This window comes from Sciurus carolinensis, chromosome 11 (genome assembly GCF_902686445.1).
Source record: "Sciurus carolinensis chromosome 11, mSciCar1.2, whole genome shotgun sequence".
Taxonomy (NCBI): Eukaryota; Metazoa; Chordata; class Mammalia; order Rodentia; family Sciuridae; genus Sciurus; species Sciurus carolinensis.
Window position 1 is genome coordinate 35,520,394 of NC_062223.1, and position 27,835 is coordinate 35,548,228.

At 36.0% G+C, this 27,835-nt stretch overlaps 1 protein-coding gene across 2 annotated transcripts; it reads right to left on the reverse strand.

Moving 5' to 3' along the window:
• Positions 1-3,886: 3,886 nt before the first annotated feature.
• On the reverse strand, positions 3,887-26,960 carry Api5 (apoptosis inhibitor 5). 2 transcript variants are annotated; one of them, XM_047518096.1, is made up of 14 exons: positions 26,749-26,960; positions 21,347-21,508; positions 20,121-20,214; positions 19,501-19,566; positions 18,851-19,002; positions 17,549-17,755; positions 16,803-16,907; positions 15,605-15,694; positions 14,417-14,598; positions 13,529-13,622; positions 12,999-13,055; positions 10,375-10,451; positions 9,660-9,796; positions 3,887-6,023 (listed from the first exon to the last, which is right to left on the reverse strand). In XM_047518096.1, exons 1-14 carry the CDS (start codon positions 26,815-26,817, stop codon positions 6,001-6,003), a joined length of 1,515 nt encoding a protein of 504 aa, XP_047374052.1. In that variant the 5' UTR covers positions 26,818-26,960; the 3' UTR covers positions 3,887-6,000. The 2 variants fall into 2 exon arrangements, with proteins under 2 accessions (XP_047374052.1, XP_047374051.1); XM_047518095.1 differs by having other exon boundaries at positions 3,887-6,028.
• Between the last annotated feature and the right edge of the window lie 875 nt (positions 26,961-27,835).

The following is a 27,835-nucleotide window of genomic DNA, read 5'->3' on the forward strand; positions in this document are numbered from 1 at the left end:
TGGATGGAATTGGAGAATATCATGCTAAGTGAAATAAGCCAATCCCCAAAACCAAAGGCTGAATGTTTTCCCCATAAGTGGATGATGATATATAATGGGGGCAGGGGGTGGGAGGTGAGAGAAGAATGGAGGAACTATTGTGAATTGAGCTGCTATAAACAATGATGTGGCTACATTACTATAGTATGCTAATTTTAAGTCCTTTGGGTATAAACCTAGGAGTGGGATAACTGGGTCAAAAGGCGGGTCTATGGAAAGCTATTTTTGAGAAAAGAGCTGAAAAACCAAGTCAACAAATGAAATAGGTAGGGGGAAATGAGAGGGAAGAGGCGGGGTATGAAATATGGTGGAATGAGACAGACATCATTACCCTATGTACATATATGATTACATGGAATGGTATGAATCTACATCGTGCACAACCATAGAAATGAAAAGATGTACCCCATTTGTGTATATCACACAAATGAATCAAAATGCAGTCTGTAAAAATAAAAAAGCTTTTCCATTTTAAGTGAATAAAATAAATTATATATCCCAACCTGAATAAAATTACTACTAATTTCTACATCCAGATAGATCACTTATCCTTTTTAACTTCTAAGTTCTAATTATACTTTTAGGTAAAACCTATGGAACTATAAAATAGCTGATTGATCTCATTGTGGTTTCTTAGTTGAACAAAGGATAGGAAAGCCCATAAATGTATGTGATTTGGTCTTTCAACATATTTTAACAAATAGGTCCTTTATTTGCCATCATAAATTATAGAATTCTTGAAGCTAAGAATTGTACATCGACAGAGTGATCTTTCTGCATTAACTTCCTCCCTCAGGTAAGGGGCATTTACCTGAAAATTGCAAAGGATCTGTTTATTCCTTAGTAAAAAAAAAAACTTGATTAAATGTCACCCAAAGAGGTTAACACTCTGGTTTAAATTCTGTTAATTATATTTTACTTCACAGTAAGCTGACCTTAGAAACTTAAGCCTTCAAAATGATTATTTTTTATAGTTTGTAGGTTGAACACCTGGGGGTGGGGGGCATTATTTTGTTCCTTTTGGTGTTGGTCGAGGTCACTCATAGTCTGCATTTAGCTGGGAACTTGGCTGGGACTAAAATGTTCCAAACTGGCTCCATTCACATGTCTGGTGCTTTCTGGAGGGCTGAGATGGCTGAGCCTCCCTCAGGCAGGGTAGTTACATGGGCTTCTTACAGTGCTGAAATCGTGAAAGGGGAAGCTGCTAGGCTCATTGAGGCCCAGAACGGACAAAGCATCACTTCTGCATTCTCTTGGTTAAAAAAATAATAATAATAACAATAATATGGCTAATCTAGATTCAAGGCAGATTGGGAATAGGCTCTTGGTAGGAGACAGCATGTTGGAGCAGTAATGGAAGAAATTACTGGCAGCCAACTACATACAGTTCAATCCTTAAGAACAGTTTTGAATTGATGTGGGGGAAACGGTGGGTAGGAAGGTAGTCTGGTTATGGCAGGAAGAGTTGTACATGTAATCTCCCCAACATCTAAATCCACAGTGAAAGGGAGGCAGAGGAAGCCTAAATAGAGTAATTTCATTTAGAAATAGAGTAATTTCATTTAGAGTAATTTTCATTTAGAAAGTTTGCCAGATGGTTTCAGGCAGTCTGAAGCATGAGAACTGCTATGGATGAAGCTTACTTGTCCAGCAAGTCCAGAATTCTAACTCATAAAGATACCAGGACTGTCTTGAGGATGGTGTGACCATCATCCCCAAAACAGTTTTGATTCATCCAAATTCTTGCAGCTGTTCATACACTTGTACAGGATAGTTTCTGTGGAATAACTATACTTGTGGCCAATCTGTAAATAGCTAACGGTCATACCTACATCCAACTTTGGTTTTGCTGTCTCAAGTATACTCGTTTTAATATTCTGATTTTATGATTAAATTCAAGTTCATTCTATTTAACCTTTAATGAGTTTTTAAAAATCTTACCCATCACTTGATAGGATGCTTTAATTCTTTTCTCATAGGAATAACATTTCCTCACCTCTTAATTGCCCCCTGTTCATTTTCTGCTTACACTTACTGAAAATGTATCTAGTATATTTTAGCTGGACTTTGTAATCTTGTATCTAATATCAGCTTTTTATGATGACCAGTTTTACTGGATTTTTTGGAGGGTTTCAGGGAATAAATCTACAAATTGTAGGAATAAAGCTATCGTTACTTAGGTTTTTCTTGATATATTAGATTTTTTATTAGTTCAAGAAAGCTTACTAGAATAAAATCTCACCTGTTTTCTACCAGCCGAACCCTGATCCTAAGCTGCTAGGCTCATTGAGGCCCAGTTCCTAAGGTGGGCAGAGGACAGCTGAAAGCTGAGAGAGCACACAAGTCCTATGACCAACCTGCCAGGAGAGATTTCTCAGAGTGAAATCCAGTCTGACCTCAATGTTAGCAGGATGCATGGGCAGAATTGGGGAACAAAGATTTTCCCAAGGAAAAATTCCTCAATATCAGAGTGAGTATGATGCTCTGAGTTACTGAGAGTAGTTTTGGGAATTCAGCTCTGGGTTCAAGATTGGGAACCTAAGAGCTTTTGAGGTAGTGCATTCTCTAGCACAGCCTGACACACTGTTAACAACCAAGTGTCCTGTGGGTTCATCTTAATTACTTTTCCTGGAGATCTTTACTAGGCTGGCTCAAGGTCATCCAGGTCTCAGCTCAAATTACTACCCTCTGGTGTTTTTTGGCCTTTTTGTAAGTTCTCACACATTAGAATGCTTCAGTGTCCCAGCACTTGTTAGTGATACTGGCTTTGTGAGGCTCCATGGGAGTTCACCTGTCCTTTTCATTACTATTTTCCCAGGTCGAAAAAACAGTGCCTTCAATTTACGTTTAAAAGTTCTGTTCTAGATGTTGAGATTTTAAGTGAACAAAATGCAAAAACTCCTACTGTTGTGGTATTTCAGCCACATGATATTCTGGCAAGGAGAGGCAGTAAATAAAGTTGGTAAACACTTGGGACCATATGGTAGGGTAAGTGAGATTTGGAGTTTTGGTGCAGTTAGAAGGAGTATTATTGTAGCAACTAGGATTCTTTGAGGGCATGAAAGATATGGTTAAAATATGTGAATGTAAGGACGAATCACTCAGCATAGGTACGGCTAAGGTTCTAGGGCAGGAGGATGTCTTTGCCTGGCCTGCATGAAGCGAACTGCTTGGGGCAGAGTGATCAAAGGGAATAGCAGCTAAGGTGAAAAATTAAAAGCCACTATAATGCTTTTGATTTCTCTTCTGAAATGGGGAGCCATTGAACAGCTTCAAGCAGAAGAGTGGATGTCTCTTTGCTGCTCTTTAGAACTGAATTAAGTGTAATACCTGGGGGATCAATTAGGAGATGTTGAAACTCCGGGCAAGAAATAATGGAGATAAAAAGTTGGCAGTTCTGAGCATGTAGATGGTACTTCAAGTTGTAGGACTAGGAATTTAATTATTTTATCATGACCCACTTACAAATTGGCTTTCTAGCATTTCTAACATCCTTGGTACTACTTCAGAAAGGCTTTTTAGTAAACACTGATAGTTAAAGTAGTTCCAACTTCCTTCACATATTCCTCTATAATGAAAATGGTGTACTTCATGTTGATTTGGTGAGTATCTGATGTTTTGTTTTGACCTAAAGAACCAAGTCCTTGTTTTCAGAAGATACACAGTGCATAAAAACAAATCCAAATGAGATAACTTACAAGATTTGATCAAGCCTTCAAACAGCAGTGTATTGTCTATCTTTATATTTTCAAGGTCTAACACACTGCCTGACATGAAAAGCAATCAGTGAATGTTAATAAATATCCAAGATTCTGAAGTTATAATTATAACACATCAAGACACAAAACAAAATTACAAAAGGAAATTTATTTCAAAAGCATAAGGGAACATTTACATTTAAACAAGGTGATAAACAGGTGTCTTGCAAAAGAAAAAAATTCATGGCATGAAGTTTTTCATTCAGAGCTATGGAGAAAACAAACAAACAAACAAAAAACAAAAAAAAAAAAAAAGAAAAAACCCCTAAGTTGTGATCTATTGCCTTAGGAATGGGAAGGAGAACAATGAGGTGGTGAGGGAAGGAACACAGTCAACTCAGTATCAAAACTTGAGAAAGCAAGTCACTTCTGCTCAGCTTTGAGTTTACAAATATACTTTAAAAAAGAGAAGGAAAAAGTACACTTAATGTTCAAATTTATATAGCTGTATTTCCAATAGGGTTTGTCCTTGAAATGGCTTTAGGCCACTGGCTATCTGAGGTCCAGACTAGCTGGTTAGTTTTAAATGGCAATTCAGTGTTCCTATGTCTGTTCAGATTCCAAGGGAGCTTAGGTCAGCTCAGTCTTTGGAATGTCTAGGTTATGGCCACCACTCCACAGTTAAGCTGACCAGCTTCTTAATGCTCATTTGTATCATTCTAGCCTTTTAAAAAATACTTTCCTCATAAACGTATGCAGTACTTCTAACATAGGGGTTTTGCGTTTTTCCCAGTGTAGAAATAATGATAACAATGACACCTGCATTGGAATCACAAACTATTCCTCAAAAAATACATCAAATTACTAGAAATGTCATTGTGGCATTTGATTTGAATAGCAAACTTGGGAAGGGAAGATTAACTAAGGAACAAAAATATATGAAACATTCAAATGCAGGGCGAAGGGTCTATGCTATTAAAAATGCCCATGACATTAGACACTCCACAAACCTCCCATCTGTTGTTTAACCTAGAGATTCTATTAGCTAACTTATACAATAATTTGGCTAATAACCTGAGAAGTTAAAATCTTGAAAGTGGCAAAAGCAAACCAAGAGAGCATCCCTTACTTATTGGTACTATGTTATCAAGTCATTTTTTCCTCGGTAGCCCTGGTTATTAAATCTCCAAATCCTAAATTATACTATCTCATCCTGTGAAATTCTATATGTACATCACATTTGGCTGTATTTCACCAACAGGGATCTCCACATTTTATCTTTGAATATACAGCCTTTATTTTTAGTTTTAAATAACAATAATCATGTAAGTGCAACTGACTCAAAATTCCTCTCTACTGGAAGTAAAACCATAGATAACAAGTGAATAGTGGATTTAGCCTCAAAAGGATAATCACCATGTCAAAGACTACCCGTTCCTGGAATTTAAAATATTGATTTGTTGTGTACTCAGTTTTGCGGCATGCATATATATACACACATACACATACATGTGCTTATGTATGTGTGAATGTATATTATACATACACATTTCTATTCGAACAGTAAGATCCCACGTTCCAAAGCTGTATCCCAATACATGGAGAAGAGTACAATGTAAGCAGTGCAAAGCAACTTACTTCCTCCTAAAAATGTATTATCATTTCTACATTTTAAGAAAGCTGGTAAGTATTTTGTGTTTATGACAGTAGGTGAAAATGCTGCACCATTGCCTAGCAGCTTTATTAAAAAAAAAACAATGAAAAATGTCAAGATTGAGCATTACTCTTCTCCATCTATTGGGCAAAAAACTAAGGGGAGAGGAAAATCAGTAACCTTTCAAAACTGATGATCTTTACCAGATATCAGAACGAAACTGAATTTCATTACATTTAGACTCAAAAGCTCTCAATAACAAGTTATCAAGATGTTTAAAAGCAAAAATATTCACAATATGAAGTCTGAATAATGATGATATTGGAAAAACAAGTCAAGATTGTGGACAAAGCATCCAAAAATATTATTGAGGTTTTACCTTGGACACAACCATGGTCTGTTACAAAAGTAGATCATACATACAAAGGTATAAAGAACATTAAGTTTTTAGCTGAAGGCAGCAGTCCTTTAAAGGGACATCCCCGGCAATCCAATGAATAGTAGAATTTAAGTATATTAAGCTCATGACAATGTTGAAGAATGTGATATCTTACTCAGTAGAGTCTTCCTCGACTACGATTTCCTCGTGTTCCCCAACCTCGGCCACCTCTACTTCCCCTGAAGGCTCCTCTCTGCTCTACGAAAAAGCGAACAAGGGTTTAGGTCTTGCTAGGACTTCATGGGAGAGCAAACAGAAGAAATACAGCTTGTGCCTTTGAAAGTAGCAGTAGGCCCTTTAAAAGCAAAACTTTTTTTCCTGCTTATTCATTTCCATGTTCATTTTGTACTTAAAACCAGAGTAACATTTATTCTGAAGCACATATTGCAAAATGTATATACATCTAAGTGCCATATACATTCATAGTACCTGCTAAATTAAATGTAACCCATTAACTAAGCTGTTTCAAGGTAAAAGGTTATAATTATACTTGTTAGTTCTTTATTTTGGTGTTTATCACTACCAAAGATAGTTGACGAAACCATAAAAATTCTATACTTAATATGGAATTAACAAAATCATTGGTCTTTAATGAGTTTTTAAAAAACTAGGCTAGACTGAAAAAATGTTCCTTTCAAATTTAACAAATAGGGAATTTCTTTTGTTTTGATCACAATATTTAAAGCACCTGTGTTCATAAAAACATGGATGTAAAGGCAGAGTTCTTTTCACTGCTTTATGAGCTGTGTGAACTTCCTAAAGTTTTGCTCTGTGTGTGTGTGTTTTGAATTAGTGGTATAAGTTACATATACTTTGCTGAAAAATCCAAGTTACTTGTTTCACACAGGAGAACAGTCTTTGATCCACTGGTCAGTTGCTTTCACAGCCCCAGAAAAATATTCCTCAAAAGTCTTTCCAGTGAAAATGGACTGAAGTTATAAGGAAAGCTGAACTTCTTAATTGCATGTAAATGAGATCAAATCCCTTCACTTTTAAACTTCCTCATTCTAGCAATTTTTTTAGCAACACTAAGGAAATCTTTTTTTTTTAAATCTTTTTTAAAATTTAAAAAAAAAAATTAGTCTTTTTTTAGTTGTCCATGGACACAATAATTTTATTTATTTATCTACATGTGGTGCTGAGGATCAAACCCAGTGCTCCACACATGCTAGGCAAGTCCTCTACCACTGAGCTACAACTTGCTTTTGGATCCACGATGTTGATGGCTTGAAAAATACCTTTTAAATCAACTTAATAATCCATCAATCCATTTTTTTTTTTTTTTGCCATTATTGCTTATTAGGGTGATGTTCTGACATCTTTTTTCCCTAGAAGGAAATAATTCAATTGAGAAAGAAAACTAAATAGATCTTTCCCTAGTTTAGCCAACATTTTTTGTATGTGGATTTACATATAAACCATTTAAAAATGATGTTATTAATGCTAGTTACCCTAGGGAACACATACAAGGTGACAATGTTAAGATACCTATACTTAGTTTATGTTGGTGCCTGTCACTACCAAAGTTGATTATGAAACTGTAATAATCTCAATATTTAATATGAAATTAAAAAAAACCTGTTGGTCTTCAAAGTGTATTTTGCCATCTGTGCAAAATATCTTGACCGATCAGTGATCAATTCTGAAAAAAAATCGAGGTGGTCTGTCTGAGGACATGATGCTCTCAGTGACAGATGTAGTGACAATGGCTACATTCAGGGAGACAGCAGCTTTTGGTGGGCTGTAAGTCCTGCAGTTTTTAATGTTTAGACTTGGGCCCATCAGTGCTGATGTCTGCATATTTTCCCCTCACCATACTTATTATAAAATATTTAAGAAATATATTATTATTTTACTGTATATGTTTAAAGTGCACAACTCTTTTTTTTTTTTTGGTGGTGGTGGTAGGGATTATGCTTAGAACCTTGTAGCACTTTACCATTCTATCACTGAGATATACCTCCAGCTCATAAAATCTTCATTTTCATAGTGTTTTCTTCAACATCAACACACTTACCAAATAAACACCTTAAAAATTATTGGCTAAAGGTAAGACTACTGAATACCTTTCCAATTTTCATATGAAGAACAGGTTTACCCCCAATTGTTCAGCCACGCCTAGTGAGTATATTAAATACTGTATAAAGGTATTATTATATTATTATTTTTGGTACCATAACCACTGAGCAACATATCCCCAGGCCCTTTTAATGTTTTATTGTGAGACAGAGCTTCACTTAATTGTTGAGACGGGCTCTGAACTCTCCATCATCCTGCCTCAGCCTCCCGAACTACTGGGATGAAGGTACTACTTCATGCAGTTTTTTTTAATACTGGTTGACTGACACATTTGTTTTTTATAGTGTAGGAATTCATCAAATTTTCTTGGTTTTGAAGGGCTTTATCCTAAAGTACCAGTCTGCATTTTCACAATATTTTCAATGGTTTCCAGCTTTGTATTCTTAAAAAAACTACTTCCAGTTAAAATTATTATTTTTTGGCATACTAGGACTTGAACCCAGGGCCTCACACATGCTAGCCAAGTACTCTACAACAGGCTGGCCTGGAACTTGTGATCTTCCTACTCAGTCTCTTGAGTAGCTGGGATTACAGGTGTGCACTACCATGCACGGCTTAATATTATACTTTAAGAATTATTCATATATTCTAAAAAGGCTAAAGAAAAAGGACACAAGTCAGAAAATATAGAATGTTTAGTACTTCTGGGCTAATGGGGAACTTTGTGTATAGGAAGGAAACTAAACATGGCTGTGTATTTACAAATAATTTGATTAAAAATGTATTAGGAAGGTGAAATAATTTGTGGAAACCAAACACCTTGTTTATAAAGCAAAAAAAAAAAAAAAGAAATTAGTAAAATGATAAAGAGCTCTGTTATCCTTATTTTTCAGATAAGAGGTGAAGAGATGCACTTTTACATATTATTGTGAGAGTAGAGTTCTGAAGTAGTTCCTAAAGTTGTCTTCAGGAGCTGACTGGAGTAGAAGGGTTCCTTTCTCAGTCTATCTCACTTGGAAACAAAGAGTATATGGTTCAGGATATATTCTAATACTGCAAAATTAATTGATTGGCAGTCAAGAACAACCACAAGCATGTTAAGTTGGTGGTATTGCTTTGTCTACCTAAGCAAGATAAGCAGCTAAACTGGTATTTTTGTCCATTCTTTTAAAAAAGGATCCATGAAGAAAGAAACCAATGAGAGAGAAACTTTACTTCTGATTTCACAGCCTTAGGAGAGAATGGACTAGGGGAAGCTCTCCTAGCCAAGGAGGTGTGGGAAGCAATGACAGAAAGACACACTCTGGGCAAAGGGAGAGACTGCAATAGAACACATCTTCCCTATCAGATGATGCTTGAATATGTGACTCTACTTTCAAGACTTATCCCTTTGAACAAGAAAAAGGCAGACAAGATCCCCAAAAGGCTAGAAGCTACACTCATCCCTGAAGGAGCTTGTATTCTTCCACTGAGCTATAACCCTCATCCCAGAATGTTTTGCCTGGAAGCTAGAACTGGGAAAGCAAGGACTGGATGGTTCATGCCAACTTTCTTTCATTTCTGTTGTTTCCTCTGAATACATGAAGCATATTTTTATTTAAGTGCTTAAGTGTTGCATGCTCAATTCAGTGAGTCCATAAGGAAAAGTTAGAAAGGAATGGAAGAAATTGTTTTCCCAACAACTTTCATTCTTAAGCTAGCTCAGAAGAGTCACCTAACAGATACGAAGTATAATTAATAATTAAAATTAAGTACAATTCAGTTTCTGCCTAATCTTTCATACTACTTGTACCCAAACGGAAACGCTCACCATAATTAAAGTTGCCCAAATTGCTGCTATATTTCCCACTGGGGGGGTTATAAATCTGCCTGGCATCCCTTTTTGGTCCTGCTGGAGATTTCTTGGGCGGTGAACCTGAGGTTGTATCTTCGTTGGCTCTCTTTTGCCTGTAATAGAAGAGCAGTAATTAAAAACATTCTGTTATGCCAGAAATTACCTATATGTTTTTAATAGCATATCTGCTGTAAAACTCAAGAGAACAGTCCCATCAGAAAAAGAAGAAATAGGGACTGGGGAGATAGCTCAGTCGGTAGAGCGCTTGCCTTGTAAGCACAAGGCCCTGGGTTCCAATCCCCAGCACCCAAAAAAAAAAAGAAGAAATAATGCTCCAAATCATCTAATCAGTCTGTGGCTTGATTATACATTGTCAAAGGGCATTTATTAGGCTATAACATAACCTTGAATGTGTAACTGCTTAGACTTACATCATTTTGTGAAACTGTTAGAAAAATCTAGCTTTGCTCTAGGTATACAAACAAGGCCAGAGTTCCAGAGTTGTATTTGACCAGTTAATTTTACAAATACTGGAATCAGATTTCATATTTGAAACTATGCTTTCTAATAGTAATATTTTAACATATTCTTGAGAATCACCAAACTAGATAATGTACCCTTTTGTATGGTAAAGCAACAAGTGAACTCAGATTTTGATAACCCTCAAATCCCTTGTAAAGATATTACTTACCCAATCTCAACCTTCTGTACAGGTTTCCAGGATAATGTTACTGTGCTCTTATATGAAGGAGGAATATGGAAGAGATCCTGGGAAGAGAGAATATTAGACAAAATTTCTAGTGTTTCTGTTGGTAGCAGGGAGCTGTGGTGATGGTAGGAAGCAGGAAGACACATTTTAAAGGCTGTGTGAGGCCCTGGGTTCAATACCCAGAACCACCAAAAAAAAAAAAAAAAAAAAAAAAAAAAAAGAAAAAAAGTGGGGGATTAAATGAAGGAAGCTTTGATTTATCCTTCTTGTGCTGGTGATTAAAATTGCAAAATAGACGTAAACAGGGACAATTTTGTTTCCAAATCATACCAATTGCCCCACTATGTAATTTTGTGCACATCACTTAGAATGAAACCAATTTTAAAGTATCATTTCAAGGTTCAGATAAAACAGTATCTACCGATTTTAATAAACAAAGTCAACAGATAAGTATTTTCTTTTGCATAAATGCAGTCACCAAGGTGGGTTTAGGAAAACACAATGGTGCAATCTTCATTTGCTTTTGCAAATTTTTAAGTGGTTCAAAATTAGAACAAAACTAAAGTCCTGGTTAATCATGTTTTCCTCCTCTAAATATCTATAAATAAATGATCAATAAGGGAAAAATTATAAGGCAAATACCAAGTTACCAATAGGTGGTACAAATGCAAATGACTGCTGAATTTAAATGTTAAAATAATTCAGAACTTTAATAACCTAGCCTCATTATCTTCCAAACTATGAATGGATTGCTAAACACATTATATATTTTTTTAGTTGTAGATGGACACAATACCTTTATTTTATTTATTTATTTTTATGTGGTGCTGAGGATCAAACCCTGTGATTCACATATGCTAGGCAAGCACTCTACCACTTAGCTATAATCCCAGCCAACCATAAACACTTATTAATAGCTTTAATTTTTTTTGTATACAGGTAATATTCAATAAAAGTACACATTTTTTCCCATTTAAAATAAGTATACTAATTAAACCACCATGTCCAATTCCATAAAACTTGAGTCTAGTATGTTGGATAAATGCAGTGAATTGGCCAACAAAACACACTTTGAGTAAAAAAATGCCTGAAGTTTCTAGTTCGAGGGATTTAGTATGTAAGTAATGTTCCTAGCTGAGAAAAGAAACCACATGCAGTGTCTTCAATTTAAGTTTCCTTATTTTAAATTTTTCTTACTAGAGCTTTATGGTTTACATAGTAGTTGGGATTCATTGTGACATATTCACACATACATAGAAACTGACTTCAGTTCATGATCCCTGCTTTTCCCTATCTCATTCCTCTGTCTATTAGACTTCCTTTTGCTCATATATTAATTTGTGTTTGACTGGTAAGTTATCTTAAATCTCAAATGACAACAGGAAACTGAGGTATAGTTTGGGAATTCATAAAAGGTAAGTGGTGGAATAAGATGAGTCCACTAGGGGGAAACTAAAAGAAAGTGAAAATGCCAAGGATGGTCCACAGTACACCAGTGTTTCCTGTGCTTCCCCTAAAACAACAACAAAAACCCAATCGTGTCACATTCCTACTCAATTTTAAAAAGTTCTGGATTTTCTGGTAGGATATCCTACCACAGGCTGCTGATCCTATTCATGTCTTTCCCATACATTTTACTCTGAATCATTATGTTTTCATGAAGATGAAAGTTTCTCATGTGTATGAATTAGGTCACACGTGCACTTGTCAAATTTAAAAAAGAATTTATCTTCAACGTAAGATTTGTACCGCTTATTGAAATAAAGTCAAAACTTGCATTTTAATAAATTTACTGTGTGAAATTGTTACCTGTATTTAAGAGTGGTAATAAACAGTAACTATTATAAAAATTTCCTTTGGAGAGGTGAACTAGTCTTCTTACCTCTTCTTACCTTTTCACTTTTCTACTTGGCAATAACACACAGACTCCTCACTGTCTAATTTACTTTCACTTTCTCTGAAATGCTTCCCTCTCTCTTTTGAGAAAAAATAATTACTCCCTAGGATTTTATCAAATTAGCTTTAAGACACACTAACTAGTATTCTCCATGCTCTAGATATTACAAATATGTCAGCAGATACTTGGGAAGAGTGAACAGACCTGAAAAGTAATTATGGCTTAAAGATAAGGTGTGCCCTACCATACAGTGCAAAAAGTTCTGAATTTATTATGCGGACAAGATTACAAAAAAGGTCACAGGAAGACATTTCATGTGCTATAGAGCACACGTCCTTTCTCGGAGTAAGTCATATGAAATTTTGCTGGCTATGCAGAAGGATCCAACAGCATAAGGGCATTACAACTTAAAGTCATGGAAATTTCTGAGTCTAAATCTATCTGCTGCAATGCTTTGAGCCAGAGGAGATTTGCATGCTTCCTTTATCTTCTGTAAAACCTTTAAATAAAGTACATAATGTGTGATTTTATGATAGCTGCAAAAATGCCACTTGGTATTAAAAAAGTATAAAGCTTCAAAAAGCCAAATATTGAGGAAGAAATGGCATCTTTTGTTAAACACTACCATTACAGATTTAAAAAACCATGGAAAACCTTGCACTGTCTTTCTAGCTAGCTGGGAGGGTTATGTAAGAAAAGAAAGACTTACCTTGATTAAAACATTGATATTGTTCGTTATTTTCAATGCAACAACTTTAATCTTATTCTGCAAAGTGAAAACATTTAAATTAAAATGCCATTAACTTCTATGTACATATTCCATTCTGACACAGAACTACAATAATTAAAACTTCTCTTTCAGAATCATTTCTACAATTAGAGAACTCCTTGGTTTAAATCTAGATAATGCTTATTCCTATTTCTTGACTCTACAAAAGTACAAAGTGCCAAAGAAAATAAATCATATATTCCCTCAAAAGGTTAGAACATTATTAAAGTGTCATCCATAATTTACCTGGAAAATGTATAATACAAGGATAGAAACACACAGGAGTTTTTTTTAAGAAGAAATCATTTTAAGTTATAGGAAGACAGAATGGAAGTTTCAAGTACTCCATTAGGACTAGGATGAAGACTGATTAAATTAGGCAAGATTAGGGAAACCTAAAATCTCAACACAAACCTAGTCAGTTTGTTATGGAATTAGCAGTTAATGAGACATTGAGTCAAAATTCTTACCTCTTCTGTTTTTAAGGCCTCGCCTGTTTTACCCTGGAGAGCCAAGCGAAGTTGTCTGATATAAACCTGCAGGCCCCGTGCAAAGTACTGCAGCCTAAATGAAAAAGTATTTAATTAGCAATTCATCATTCCAATTTTGCTCTAAAACAATCTTCAACCATAGCAAAATGATACTAAGTGCAGAAAATGGCATATGACCAATAAATTAAAGAACAATTTCTTAGGTTGTCTGTTTCTAATCCAGGATTTCATCAAGTATTCAATCAGTCCCTCAGGCACAATAGAGGACAGTAAAGGTGACACTGTGGCTCCACATTTCAAAATTTAAGATGTGAATTTTGTTAATAGAATGATTCAAAACAAACTGTCTTGATGAAAACTACCTATGTTGATTTAGCACTATTCCTATTGTAACACTATATTACTAACACTAGCAGCTACAGGCTACTGAGTACCAACTATGTGCCAGGCATTTGCTAAAACTGTTACATTCACTGCCTCATTAAATTCCCACATCTCTAATGAGGTAGGCAGGTCCTATATCACTCAAATATAACAGATGCGAAAAATTTAGGGGGTTAAAGAGGTTATGGGGCCTGCTCAAAATAATAAAGCAAATCAGAAGAGCCAGAGTTTTTTTTTTTTTTTTTTATAAAGTTCATTTCCCCAATGGATTTGTTATGCCACAAATAAGCTGTCATGTGTTTACATACATAATAACACAAAAAGCTGTCATGTGTTTACATACATGCCTATTTTTTGGACTTTCCAGTCTATTCCACTGTGTAAAGGGTGGAGCAATTGTTCTTGTAGAACCAAAACAAAACCCAGGGAGATTCAAGATAGCTATCACCTTTGTCAAGGTCTGAACCACCTCGATCATATCACCTGATTTTGAAATCTTTGAGCTTTTCTGCATTCAGTTTGGCTGTTAAGAAATCTGGAAGTTTTCGGCCCAACTGATGAAAACTGTACAACAAACATTCCACATAACTGAACTGCAGCTTGGGTTCTTCATTACCAGCATTCTCCCCATTTTCTGCTTCTTCTGGAGGGAGAGGCATGTATTCCTAGGGGATGAAAGTACAGAGACGTTTGCTATCCTCTCTAAACATGCTAATTATAAAGAAATACTCAAGTAACTAAAAGGCATACTTTTAAGACATGGAATATTAAAAACTTCCAAAACCAGAAATTTAAGCAAGATCTTTCTTTTACCTATTGGATCAATGCTCTAGCACGTCAGCTTTCCTTAATAACCTGTTACAACTGCCACTACTAATAATGAAAATGAAAGTAGCTAAGGTTAGGACTTATACAAACAAAGGAATTAAAGTTAAGAATCAGGATTTGATCTGAGTTGAGATCAAAAGTTGATGCTCTTAGGGACTCCAAAATTGTTTTTGAGAACATGAGTCCATCCTGTTTTAGGTACTGATTATCTTTACATTGAAAATATGACCAAAGGCATTCAATATCAGTGCTATTACACTTCAGTAGGTATTGTAGGTCTGGAAGAACAGCAGATGGTGGATGACTCAATTCATGCCAAGGGCCTATGGTTAATCATTTTACCAGTTATACAACTGCTCCCGTCAAACAAGAAAATCATTCAGTGATGCTGATAGTGATTTTTATCAGATGGCCTATTTTCTCCACAATTATAACTTAAATGACAGATTTTTTTTCTGGTTGCTAAAGTTACTTTGCCTCAGGATGCAACCTAGTTGGTGGCCTGGAACAAATGATTCTTTGCAATGCTAACTTTAGTTTTGAGACTATTTAGCACAATTGGAAGAGTTGTTAATTTCTTTCACATAAAGATATTTTGATATGAACAAGAGAAAGATCTACTATCTAAATTCTGTATAACATTATGCAAAGCATCAACAGAAGAAATACCAAGATGAAAACAGACTTTTAAAAAAAGTGGACAAAATTTGCCTGACCAGCTAATACTTAATAGAATTATTACCTAGTCTAAATTTCAAAAGCTGGTTCTCTGTCATCAATTAATACTAAATTAGTCTTTAAAGCTATTTACTGATTATACCAAAAGGAAACAAAAGTTCTTACCAATAACTTATCAAATAGTTTTCTTAAATTTGTTTCTAGCTTCTCCATATCACCACAAAATGAACTCATCTCCGCCAACAATTTTAATACCTAAAACACACAATTTACTATTATTATTTTTTTAGTGAGTGAGGATGGTAAAATGAGAGTAATTCTAGAAAACTCTTGAAGACTTGTTTGTTTTCTATTATGCTTTTATAGAATCTTCATGTTTGAACTGTGAAAAAAAATCTTAGAAATGCAGCCCTACTTTTTTACTGTTGAGGAAAGTGAAGGTCAGAAATTATGTGACATAGTAAGTAACAATGTATATGAATGGCAGAGATCTCTAAAACCCAAGTCTCATGATTCCTAATGTATCTAAAAATACAGAAAAGTATATGCACACTTTCTGCTATAGGGCAATAATGATAATATCAATTATAATATAAAAATAAATGTTAACAAACTTAGCTTTTACTATAAAAAGACACTTAGAACTTTTAATAGCAAAGAATTATTTACTAGCATTTAAGGTGGGTTTCATTTACTATTATTCTTTGTCTCTAGATAGTAACTCAAAATATTGGTATAGTTGCCAATATTCTAAATGTCTGTCCCTTCCTTAATCAGTCCCAATCTGAGGAGCCTAGCTCAGGACATCTGAAGTAAACTATGGTGTCACTGCATAGTGAGACTTTGCTGTCCCAGATAGGTGCTCTTCAGAATCAGGCTCTGTACTAGATTCTGGGGATGCAGAGATGAATCAGGTTACATATAGGGAGATACATATAAATAAATGTAAAGTATTACAGATGCTGTAAAAAAAAATGTGTATGTATACTACAGTTAAGATAAAAGGCAGGAAAAAAGTTAATTCCATTGATCAGAAGTTAAGGATATTTTGTTAATCTAGTTTAAATCTGGTTCTATCAGTTAGGTATAGAGATAGAAATTGTCATGTGTTATTTAAAAATATTAAGGATTCCAAGGACCATGATGCAATCTTTAGGCAGTGCTTTTCCATTGCAGAAAACTATAATTGAACCCATAAATCATTTCTATGCAATTAATCCTGGCCTAGGAAATCACTGGCTAGCCATTACCAGACATTTAAATTGCTCCCTTAGAAATCAGATCTGTTAGTAGTTACATATTTGTTAAAATACAACGCTATATTTTTGCCTTTTCAGTGCAGAAAGCAGGACTTTTCTCTTACCTCTAACTGTATATCCAGACCCTCCACAGGGGTAGTCAATGTACTGAGGTTAGGGAGAACTTGCTCACAGAAATAAGTCACGAACCTTGTGGAATGGACATTTTTCTGTATAAAAATCCAAAGAATACTGAGTTGTCAAAAAAAAAAAAAAAAAAAAAAAGGAAAAATACTTTCTCAAATATTACAGTAGAATGTGATTCAAAAGTGTTAGCTAAGCACAACGGCATCAAGTACTGCAACTAAAAATAAAATATAACACATGCCCTAGGGTACCCCAGAAATAACATCAGTGAACAATGTGCACTTCACTGCAGTCACCTGCAGCACTGGGGCATCTATACCTCTTCGAACTCTTCCATCAAAGAAGTAAATCAATTTCAGGTCAAATTCAGGAGGGTTAGTGTTGCATTTTCAGACAACATATTTCTAAAAAGAGCAGACCCTTTCTTAAACTTGTGTGTTTTAAACTAAGATACACATATCCCAGAAGACCCATGGCCAGGGAAAACACAAAGCTAGAGGCAGAATGCAAAATCTGCATGACTTAAAAAGCAAGGCTTTAATGAAATTTCTTCCTGCTTTTGTTTCTCACAAACCCCATGCTAGCCTTCGTAAAGTATTCACCCCAGTGTGTTATGAGTGCTTTTATGGAAAGATCTGAGAAGATTGTTCAAGTGAATATCTATAGAAATATACACAGGTAATAGAGTGATCAAAATACCAGCTATGTAAAACAAAGTGCTCACAGAGAAGAGGGGTACTGCCTGCCGCGTGCACTGTAAGAGCCTGTCCACACAGTCAGGATCCGAGGGGTTGAAGGTCTGTTCTAGGTCAGCCTGTTCAGCCACCAGCTCGACCAACTGCTGTCTTCCACTCACTGTCTGTAAGCTTTTTAACCCAGATAGTATCTTCATGAACAAAACAAATTCTTCACCAGTCACATCTTCCAAGACCTGGAAAAAGACAATTCAGAGTAATAATATCTTTATCACTTGAATGGGCAGAAAGATCCAAACTGAAAGAATGGTAAATTTATTTTAGTTACTAAAGTCAGTTTGATATTAATGTTTGAAATACTGATGAAAGGACAACTTCTAGCTTTAGACTAAGCCATGCATTCTCCAAGGGGGCAAAAATTCATTCTTAGGAAATTTTACATGGTTACCTGCAAAGCACAAGATACACACCCAGAACGTAAACAGATATACAGTATGCCTGTGGCATTAAAAAGAGTGGTTAAGAAAATATACATTAAACAGGCTCTTTAGAGAGTGACAAAAATGATCGAGAAATTCTGTAGGAAGATGTTAAGTCATATTGTTTTCTACAATTAAGTAGCCTCATTTGCAAAATTATGGGTAACTGCAAACACAATAGTAGACCTAGTCTTATTTTAAGTCTCATATCAGGGGATTTAACCCTTTGTGTTTACAAAGGAGCTTGCAATCATAACATACCCGTATCAGACTATTATTTTGGTATTTCCAGGAAAGCTATGCCTTGTTCAAGGAAGAAATTTTATCAGTAAGAGAGTGGTGCTATTATAGAGAAACTGTTGAAACTTCTTGAACATACAGAAAAAGTAAACTGTTCCCAAACTTGCCAATTTTAGCATCTATAACTACACTACATGTTGGGAACACAGACACACAGGCATGGTTTCACCCTCTTGTAAGAGTTTACAGTGCCATGGGGTAGGATGAAAAAATAATTTCAATGTGATACTATGATGATATACTTCATAAGTGAGAGAAAGAGGTAGGAACCAGGAAGTTTCCTGAAAGAGGTGATCTGAACAGTCCTAAAAGATAAATTTTGAGGACAACACCAGGAAGGATTTAAATATGATTATATCCCTTTAAATTAATACTTTATCATTATGAGTGGACAAGTGCTAAATACCATGTAAGAGAAACTTGGAGTTCTGTGGTGTTTCTAATGAGATGTATCATTTTTCTCAAGCTACATATAGCACTGATAAATACAGCCAATTTAGAAATTGTTATACTGCTTTAGAGAATTTCTATTCAATGATGACAGCAGCTTACCTTTTTAGATTCAGTTAAGATAAGCTCCTCTACTTCCTTTGTTAAGACTTCATCTGGTAAAGTCTTGAGTTTTGTAGAAAGGAATTTAATTGCTCGTTCCCTAACAATGTCCTCTCCTTGAAGTATTTGGCTAAACAAGCCACCTAAAGTTCCTGCAAAACAAAATAGTTATCTGCAGCAAGTCAATGTATACTGTAAAGAAGTAATAAATGCAACTCAATGGACAGTACTTATTTTCAAACAGAACATCATGGATACCATCAATACTGGCTAAAAGTTAGTTTGAAATTTCTATAGCCCCAATACAGGAGTAATCTACACACATTTTGTTCTTGGCTAGAATCAGCTCAAGGATAACTTTTCTTTTTTATCATGAATAATAACAAATATTTTGGAAGAATTTCTATAAAGTACAAAAGGAGTTTTTCCAACAGAATTCCAAAGGAGAAATATGATTTGTTTTGGCAACTATTTCTACTGTAATTTTCTAGTCACAAACATCTTGACTTAAAGATCTTTTTATTTATTTATTTTTTTTAAGAATACCTGCAATTTTTATACAACAGTCTCTGGGTAAACACAAAATGTGTCCTTAACCAAGCTAATTTCATAAGCCATCAAGAACAATTCAGAGTAAAAACTGGCCTTACCTTTTGCATCCATCTTAAATATACTTAACAGGGCATTGTTTACCAAGTTAAATTCTGCAGAGTCATCTGGATAGAGAAAACAGCAGCACGATGAAATACATTTTAAATACCATTTGTTTCATTTTCAAATTTAGCCTTCAACATATTTTTACAGATTACATTAACAGCAAATTTATACCTAAGCAATTATCTCAAGTACTCCAAAGACGCATCTTCCTTATAAGGACAGTTTTCTAGGCATGCCTAAAAAACTTCTATGTTAAGATGGTACAATTATTGAACTATAGGAAACTGGGGGTAAAATTATAATGCATCAAAATTCCCAAGAGAATTCAGTCTTTACACCTCTGTAAACAGAATTAAAAACAAATCACCAAGAATTACATATTAGAGGACATAGCCCAGTGATAAAGAGTTTGCTGAGTGAGGCCCTGGGTTCAACCCCCAAGGCCCTCCCAAACGCAATAAAATAAAAATTACACAATCGGAAGTCACGAAATTTCAAATTATTGAAGTTTAACCTCTGAGGTAGGACCTTTGGCACTCCACCCAAGCATAAAAAGCAAAAGTCACTATTTCAAATAGAGGTTGTATAAAAAGGTAATAATAAAATGTATTACCTGTCTGCAAAAGTTGGGTTAGTATATCTGCCACTCGGGGAAGATTTTCTCCTGTGGCAAATTGAGGCAGCTCTTTAATTGCTTGGCGTCGAATCTGGGCATGATTTCAAAAAGAAAATTAACCAAATGCTGTCATCATTAAAAACAAGGAACTCAGCTTTTTAAGAAAACTGAACTACAGAGCAACCGTATTAGGAGTAGTTTTTAAAATATAAAACATGAGATTGTTAGCAATTTGAAAAATAATTTGCTCCATTTTTTTTTAAAGAAAGAGTCTCACTATATTGACCACACTAGCATCTTCTGGGCTCAAGCAGTTCTCCTGCCTCAATGTTCTGAGGGGGTGGAAATGACAGGTGAGTAGCACTGTGCTTGAGCCACTCTGCTCCAAATTAATATTCAAATTTTACAGAATATGTCACACAAAATATAGTGGTAAGGATGGTAAATATAATATCTGAGACTGGATATGAGATTACAAACAAATGTTTATATCCAACTGTTGGGTTTTCACTATCTTTGGGCATATAATACAGTCTTTCTTTAAAATAGCTTCTGTGGCAATGTCATATTCAGGAACTCTCTATTTTAGAATTTTCAATATTGAATACTTATACAGCACGTGTGGTTAAGATCAATTCCAAATACTGATTTTAATGTATCAGGCTTTACATTAAAAATCACACAGGGTTTACATCCAGCAAACTCTGTATGAAACGTGTGATTCATTGATTTCATTTGAAAAGCCAGGAGATAATAGTTGAAAATTCTTAGAAACCTATTATCAGCAGCCAGAAATGCTAACAGTTAATTCTATTCCAAGGAGAAATGATTTCTTCTTATTCTAGTAATCATATATAATTATTACAGTGGCCAATTATTTTTCTGCCATGAAAAACATATAAGGGTGTTAAAATTGTATTAATTAACAGTCTAATTTTATAGCACAATGGATAACAATATACAAGAAAGATGTGAGCCACAACCCATTTTTAACAGTGAATAATGGGACACATAAAACAAGCCATTTTGTTATTCCATGCATTTTTCACAAACAAAAGGTGGTGAAAGAGCTAATACATTTTCTCAAATGTAGATTTAAGCCTAGGTGCAGTACAATGCCAGGAGATGCTGTGATATTTTATTATGCATTGATATGATAACTATGATTTTATTACTCCAAAAACATTTGAAAGATTGTTGAAAAGAGTCAATCATAAACTTACTGATACATCTTCATCCTCACAGAGGTCTAACTGTGCATTGATAGCAGAATCAGCCAATTCTGGAAAATGCTTAAAGAATTTAGGAATAAACTGAGCTGCTAATCGTTTTTCCTTTGTACCGCCTTTCACGCCATCCAATATCACTTGATAGGCATCTTTATGCTGAAAGAAAGAATGAAACAGAAAAGAAGTATAAGTTTGAAGGATGGGAATCTAAGTACGACTTTAACAAAGATGTTCAGGTCTGCTTTAAATTTTTAGAGGATAAGAAATAAAACTTATTTTTGGAGTTTTACTGCTTAAATCAGACACCTATTTTTCCACCTTGTTTCCTCTTCACCCACACCTCCATTTTATTTGTCAGTTAGGGAAGAGAGAAAGATGATTCTAATTTTAAGTGGAAAAAGCAAAAAGTTAATCTACTAACATTTTTTTCATTTTAGAGATCATCAACTTTAGCTTTTTAACCATATGATGCTTAAAAATGGTAATGAACACCACATAATTTTCAAAAAATTGCATTACATTTAATAATAAAAGTGTACCCCTCTTTCCAATTAGTACTTTGAAGAAAGTAGAGGGAATACATTTCTGAAATTAAGCAATTCCAGGAAGATTAGGAAGAACAGTTTAATTTTGTCTCATCTCTTAGGATAGGATAGTGGTAACAATTTATTCTATAAATCCAGCCAAATCTGGATTCAGACAGAGTCTAAAGTCACATATTAGAATAATAATACATTCAAAGCTCGTTTGTTTCCTTTAAAAAGAATTCTTAAGTACTCTAAGAGGGAAGACTCAACAAGTTCCTAATCCTTGCTATACAGCTGCCTCTAAACCAGTCCTCTTATTAAATGGCATTGGTCAAGCTGGCAAGTAACAGATGAATACAGAATAAGACTACACATACTTCTTTTGTGTGGATATCTGAATAAAACTTTTAATGAATGAAAAAAATCCTTAAGAATTATTATCTTGATACCAAATACTGCCCATAACGTAGTGTGCATTTACACTGCATAAGGGACGCTCTTAGTGCTTTAGTCATGTGAGCTTACATCACGCAGTCAAGAGGGGATGATTAACAAATATCCAATAAACTGTAAAGTCATCAAAATATTTTATGACGTTCTTTTTTTTCATGGACAATACTATGTTGAATAGAAAAAAATAAAATAGAATGTAAAGTTATCAATATACTAAACAGAACACCAATTCCTAAATAAGAAATTTCTGAAAAAAGTTAGATTCCTCATGAAATGCTGACATGAGTCTTTAGGAGTTATTACATATTTTTCGGTGCAATAGTTTAAAATATCACAGCTGATTTTTCTACCATTTCACATTCCTGTGGTTTGTCTCATAGCTCCTAGAGAGGCTTCAAAACATCAGTTGTGAACAGTTCTGACATCCCTACGTTTTGCAGAGAACCACAAATCTAATTTTCTTTAACTCAAAATTAAAGCTTTGCTTTTAAAGTTATGTGAAGAAACACCTTACACTGTCTAAAATTAAATGAAAAAACTGCTTATAGCAACCTTCCCCATGCCAAGGAAAAAAAATTGGAATCAAATAAAACGGAATCATTAGCAGGATTTGATGAAGGTCAATCAGGGACAGAGTGATACTTTGTCTACATGTTTTGCTACTACCATCTTTATTTTTCTGGTGAGAAAACTGAGGCTCACATAAGTGAAATAATTTGTCCAGGGCCATGCAGCAAGTTGAGCAGATTTAGCACCCAAACACAGTTCTGCTGGGCTCTGTAGTCAAGATCTTTGCCTAACACCAACCGTCTTTAGTTGGACTCTTTCAAATTTATGTTCTGAGAGCTTATTTAACAAAAAAGGGGAAAGTGCTTCTCAGATCTAGGACCTTCAAAGGTAAAATTTAAGCCCTAAATATAGGCTCCATGCAGACATTTCAAATGGGACACACCATTGCAAACACAGTAGAACCTTTGGGAAGTTAATATGTTTCAACACATTCAAACCAGATTCCAAAGTTTATACCATCAGTAGGTCTTAGTTTAATCAAACAGTTTAGTGATTATTACTAACAAAGACTTCAACCAATTACCCTTCATATAATGCAAAATAAAGTATGTTCTTTCTTGTCAGTTCTTGGAATGATTTTCTCCTAATTACAGCGCTATAGCACAGGGAAAATACTGTTTTTTTGTTTTTTTTTTTTTAAACCGAATCTCTGTAAAGTACAGTAGTTATTACTTGTGGTTCTCAAAGTAGGAAACAAATGAACATGAAATTCTCAGTAATCACACTGACCTAGTGACAAGTAGAATGTTACTACAAGAAAATATTCCAAATACACAGCACTGATTATTTTTCCCCTTCGAACACAGTGATATATTTCAGTTAGATAAATGTGTAATCCCAACAAGTTGTAACTGCAAATACTTCAATACATTTCTAAAGCTGCATATATTGGCAGCTTTTTAATATCTAATTTAAAGAAACCTCTAAGATACTTTACAGTAAAAAGTAATGTACAATTTGATCCACGATATATGTATGCCCTCCCTCCCTCCCTCTCTCCAGAGAAGCAAAAGTAAATAAATAAACAAATAAATAGATTTAACTCAACCTCCAGACTTTATAACTCCTTACAGGAATAAGGAAAGTCCACACATGAAATTAAATAAACAAACCTGAAGTATTATTAATAAATAGAAACAGTGCCAAGGAGGTTCAAAAAGAGAAAGATATGATCTCCTTGAGAGAAAGTGGTTGATGAAACCTCAGAGGACTTGTGCTTTCCTTATACATTTCGAGGGCACACTCTCCAAGAAACGTTGACAATAGTTCGGGAGGGGGTGGCAGCAATCTGAGCAACTTGTGTGCTCACCTCTCTGGCAAAGGCTGAAAATCAAAAAAGTCAAAAGGAATGACAAACTTAAAAACAAACTCAAATACAGTCTCAGAAATGTGTCCAGATAAGAATCTGCCAGGAAACTTAAGTCTGGATGGTAAATCTCCTAAATTCAAATATTTAATGGTGTCTACTCCATCAAATCTGCTCTGGCCTTTGTTAGTTAAAATTTCAAGCAATATTCTGAAACTCACTATCTTTTTTGGTGAGCAGCTTTAGGTATTTTCTTTAAAAGGGAAGAGTATTATGTAACAGAGTGGAGTTAGTAGGCATTATAGTTTGTGTAGCTTCCATTCTCCCATTATTCAATGAACTGGAGGAAAATCACTACACTTCCACTAAACTTCATTATGCAGCAATCTTTTACCTTAAATAGTTGCTCTATAGCTTTTATTATGGTGTCACGAAGGCACTGATCAGCCATTGTTTACAGGAAAACATGCTATATTCTAGTGCCCAGTACGTGGTATGTGTTCAAAAAATGTACTGAATAAATGAAATCATGGGCTTTGTTAAGGTCTGGAAAAACTTAGGTCCCTTTTCCTTTTCCCTCCAAACTTCTGTCTCTTACATACTCATCCTAAATAGCAGATTTTTGCTTTGAGAAAGACATTGTTGACCTCTTGAACAGACAATCCCAACTCAATTTAGCTTTTGTAATTAAAGATGCCCTAAGAGGAAAAGCTCAGCAAATCTTAATTTCTCATAGTACAGGTCATGTTGGTGCTTAAACAGTTTCAATTTTGAAACACTTTGGATTTGGGATGCTCTACCTGTACAGGCTATGCAAACATTCTAAAATCTGAAAAAAATATTAAATCTGAAACACTTGTGGTCCCAGGAATTTCAGATAATGGATACTCAACCTGTACATGTAAATTCCAACTTGGTTTTCACTTGCCCTAATAAATACCCAGTAGGCAGTTGTTAAACAACTTCTACTCCACCAAAAATGAAGGTGAAGAATGAGACAGCTCTATGTATATAGTTTCAAAGTTTTCCAAATAGGATTCCTCAAATCTCTTCAGGAAAACACCATCTGCAAAGCAGGTGAGAATCACTGTTCTAGTCTCCACCTCATCCCCTCTTGCTGATGTGCAACAAAGTCAAATTTATGCAGCTTAATTTGCTACAATCTTCCCCAATCAAGCCTAGACAAATTATATAAGGATTGAGAATTCTTCACTGCTAGTTCTTTCTAGGAACAACAAATTCAAACCATAACCACAGTTTTCCTCATCTTGTCTTAATAGAAAACTCCTCCTTAACCTAGCACACTCTATATACATTTATAACAGTGTCAGTACACATTTCTAACAGGCAATAGCGAAATTCCCTACAAAAATGGAAATAAAGTAGGGAAGAAAAATCATTTGGCACTTGAAGTTGGTATAGTCACAATTCCAGGTTAAGCTACAAGAAGGTCCCAACATAATATTTTTGTTTGTTTTGCTCAGCTTAGGAAGGATCTACTTGAACTACACACATCCAAGAAAAGGACGCAAAGTGTACTGTCAATGCTCTGCTATTGTTATTAGACTTTCTAAGATCATCCAACTTCTACTCTATGGGATGTGTAAGCAGAAGCACAAAAGGTTCTAGCAATGAAAAGATAAGACATGGGATTTATAAAACAATCAAGTTTACCTCCAGGACAGCCTGATCCTTGTTCCCAAGAATATACCCACCCGACTACTTGTCAACAGTTCAATGTCCTACAGTAGTTGAAAACTAAACCAGTGCCTGGGGCAAACGCTGCAGAGAGCCCTTGCCAGAAGACTCTATTAAGAGTTGCATCCTTCCCCTCTAAAGATATTGCCATTGCACGGTTCTGTGCTACTTTCTTCGTTTAAAACAAAACTGAATTCATCTTTCTTATTTACTTGGGTCACTAGTCTCCCTCACTAAATGCACTTCTCGGAAGAACACAAATCTTTTCCATCTTTTCCTCCGGCGCCCAGCACATCACCTAGTGCGCGGCAGACACTCAAAACAGATACTGAGTGAATGAATCCTTGGGTCCTCATTAAAGTCTAATCGAAAAGGGCCCTTTTCTGTCTTTTTTTTTTTTTTTAAACAAGTTTTGATATCTTAAGCACTTTCCCTAAATTAACAGTAACTTTTGCCTCCAAAAAGATTATGTTTTGGCCTCTTGAAAACTTTAAGCCTAATCTTTGAAAGGCTAAGTTCTACCGAAACGGAGAAGAAAGAGTTAAGAGGACTATCTACAGGGCAAAGAGGATGAACGTGAGCCTGAAGGGGCTGAGTTGGGAATCGCCTCGGGGAGAAAGGCAGGCTGAGGGCGGCAGGGAAGCCTGGGACCCGGGGGACCGCTCTCCCGGGGGACGCCGGAGTCTACACTGCCAGGGAGTGTCCACCCCGACCAAACAGCCCAGCGCGGCCGGGAGCCCGCGGCAGGGCAGCCGCAGCCCCGCCCGGCCCGGGAAGCGCGGCGGGCAGCGCTATAGAGAGGCCGCGGAGCTCCGGGCCCTGCAGGCCGCTCCGGGACTCACCTGGCCCACTTGCTCCGTGGCATCGGCTAGGATGCCATAGTTGCGGTAAAGCTCCTCCACCGTCGGCATGGTGAGCGACAAGCCCAGGGCCCGCTCCTGCTGTCGAAGTCGCCGCCGGCGCCACCGCCGCCTCGGAACTTCTCCAAGCCCACGACCCGAACTATTACGCCTCCAGCTGCCGCCAGTGCCGCCGCCAGTCACCGCGCACAGCGGCCCCGCCCCCAACGTCTACGTAAAGACGTCCCGTCGGGAGCGGCCGTCATGGAACGCCTATGCACAGCCTGGGTTTTGTCGCCCTCTTGCGTTTGGAGGTGCAAAAAGCAGCCAGAACTATAAAATTAGTTCCTACTCTTGAAGGATCCTGGATAGCTAGGAAGGAGCTCTTGATTTGGTAGCAGGGCAAGGGAAGGAATGCAATGATAATTTCTTTTTTGCCCTTAAAAGATCTTACATTTTCCAGAAAGGTGATCGTATGAGGAAGGAAATAGAAGGGCAGTTCAAAGGACGAAATGTATAAGTCACAAACCATCTTCCATGATTCAAGGACATTAGCGAATCTGTGGCAATAGCGGGGAAATGGGACCGTTGATAAGCAAAAAGCATTCGAATTCCGCTTTAAAAATCCCTCGGTATCTGTCAAGTTCAACGAACGTGGTGTCAAATTTGGGCTGCTGAAAGAGTTTGTCATCTCTGCTTGTGGTCAGTGTAAAGAATTAGGTGCCACTGGATGATGTCTAACATCTAAGAAGTGAAACCAGGTATGTCGTTGTGGTTTGGGTACAACGTCCCCCACCAAGCTCATGTATTGGAAGTATAATATCCAATGTAATCACTTCCAGAGGTGAAATGATTAGATCGCAACAGCTGTAACCTCATCAGTGAGTTTATCCATTTGATGGAATAATTTGCAAGGACTGCTGCTGGGCGTTAACTATTGGCAGGTGGGGAGTGGCTGCGGGAGGTAGGACACTGGGGGCTTCCTCTTAGGGTTTATATTTTGTCTCTGGTTCCCTTGTGCTCTCTCTACTTCCTGTTTCCCCCACACCCTTCTGCCTTGACGTTCAGCTTCACCTCCAGGCCCAGAGCA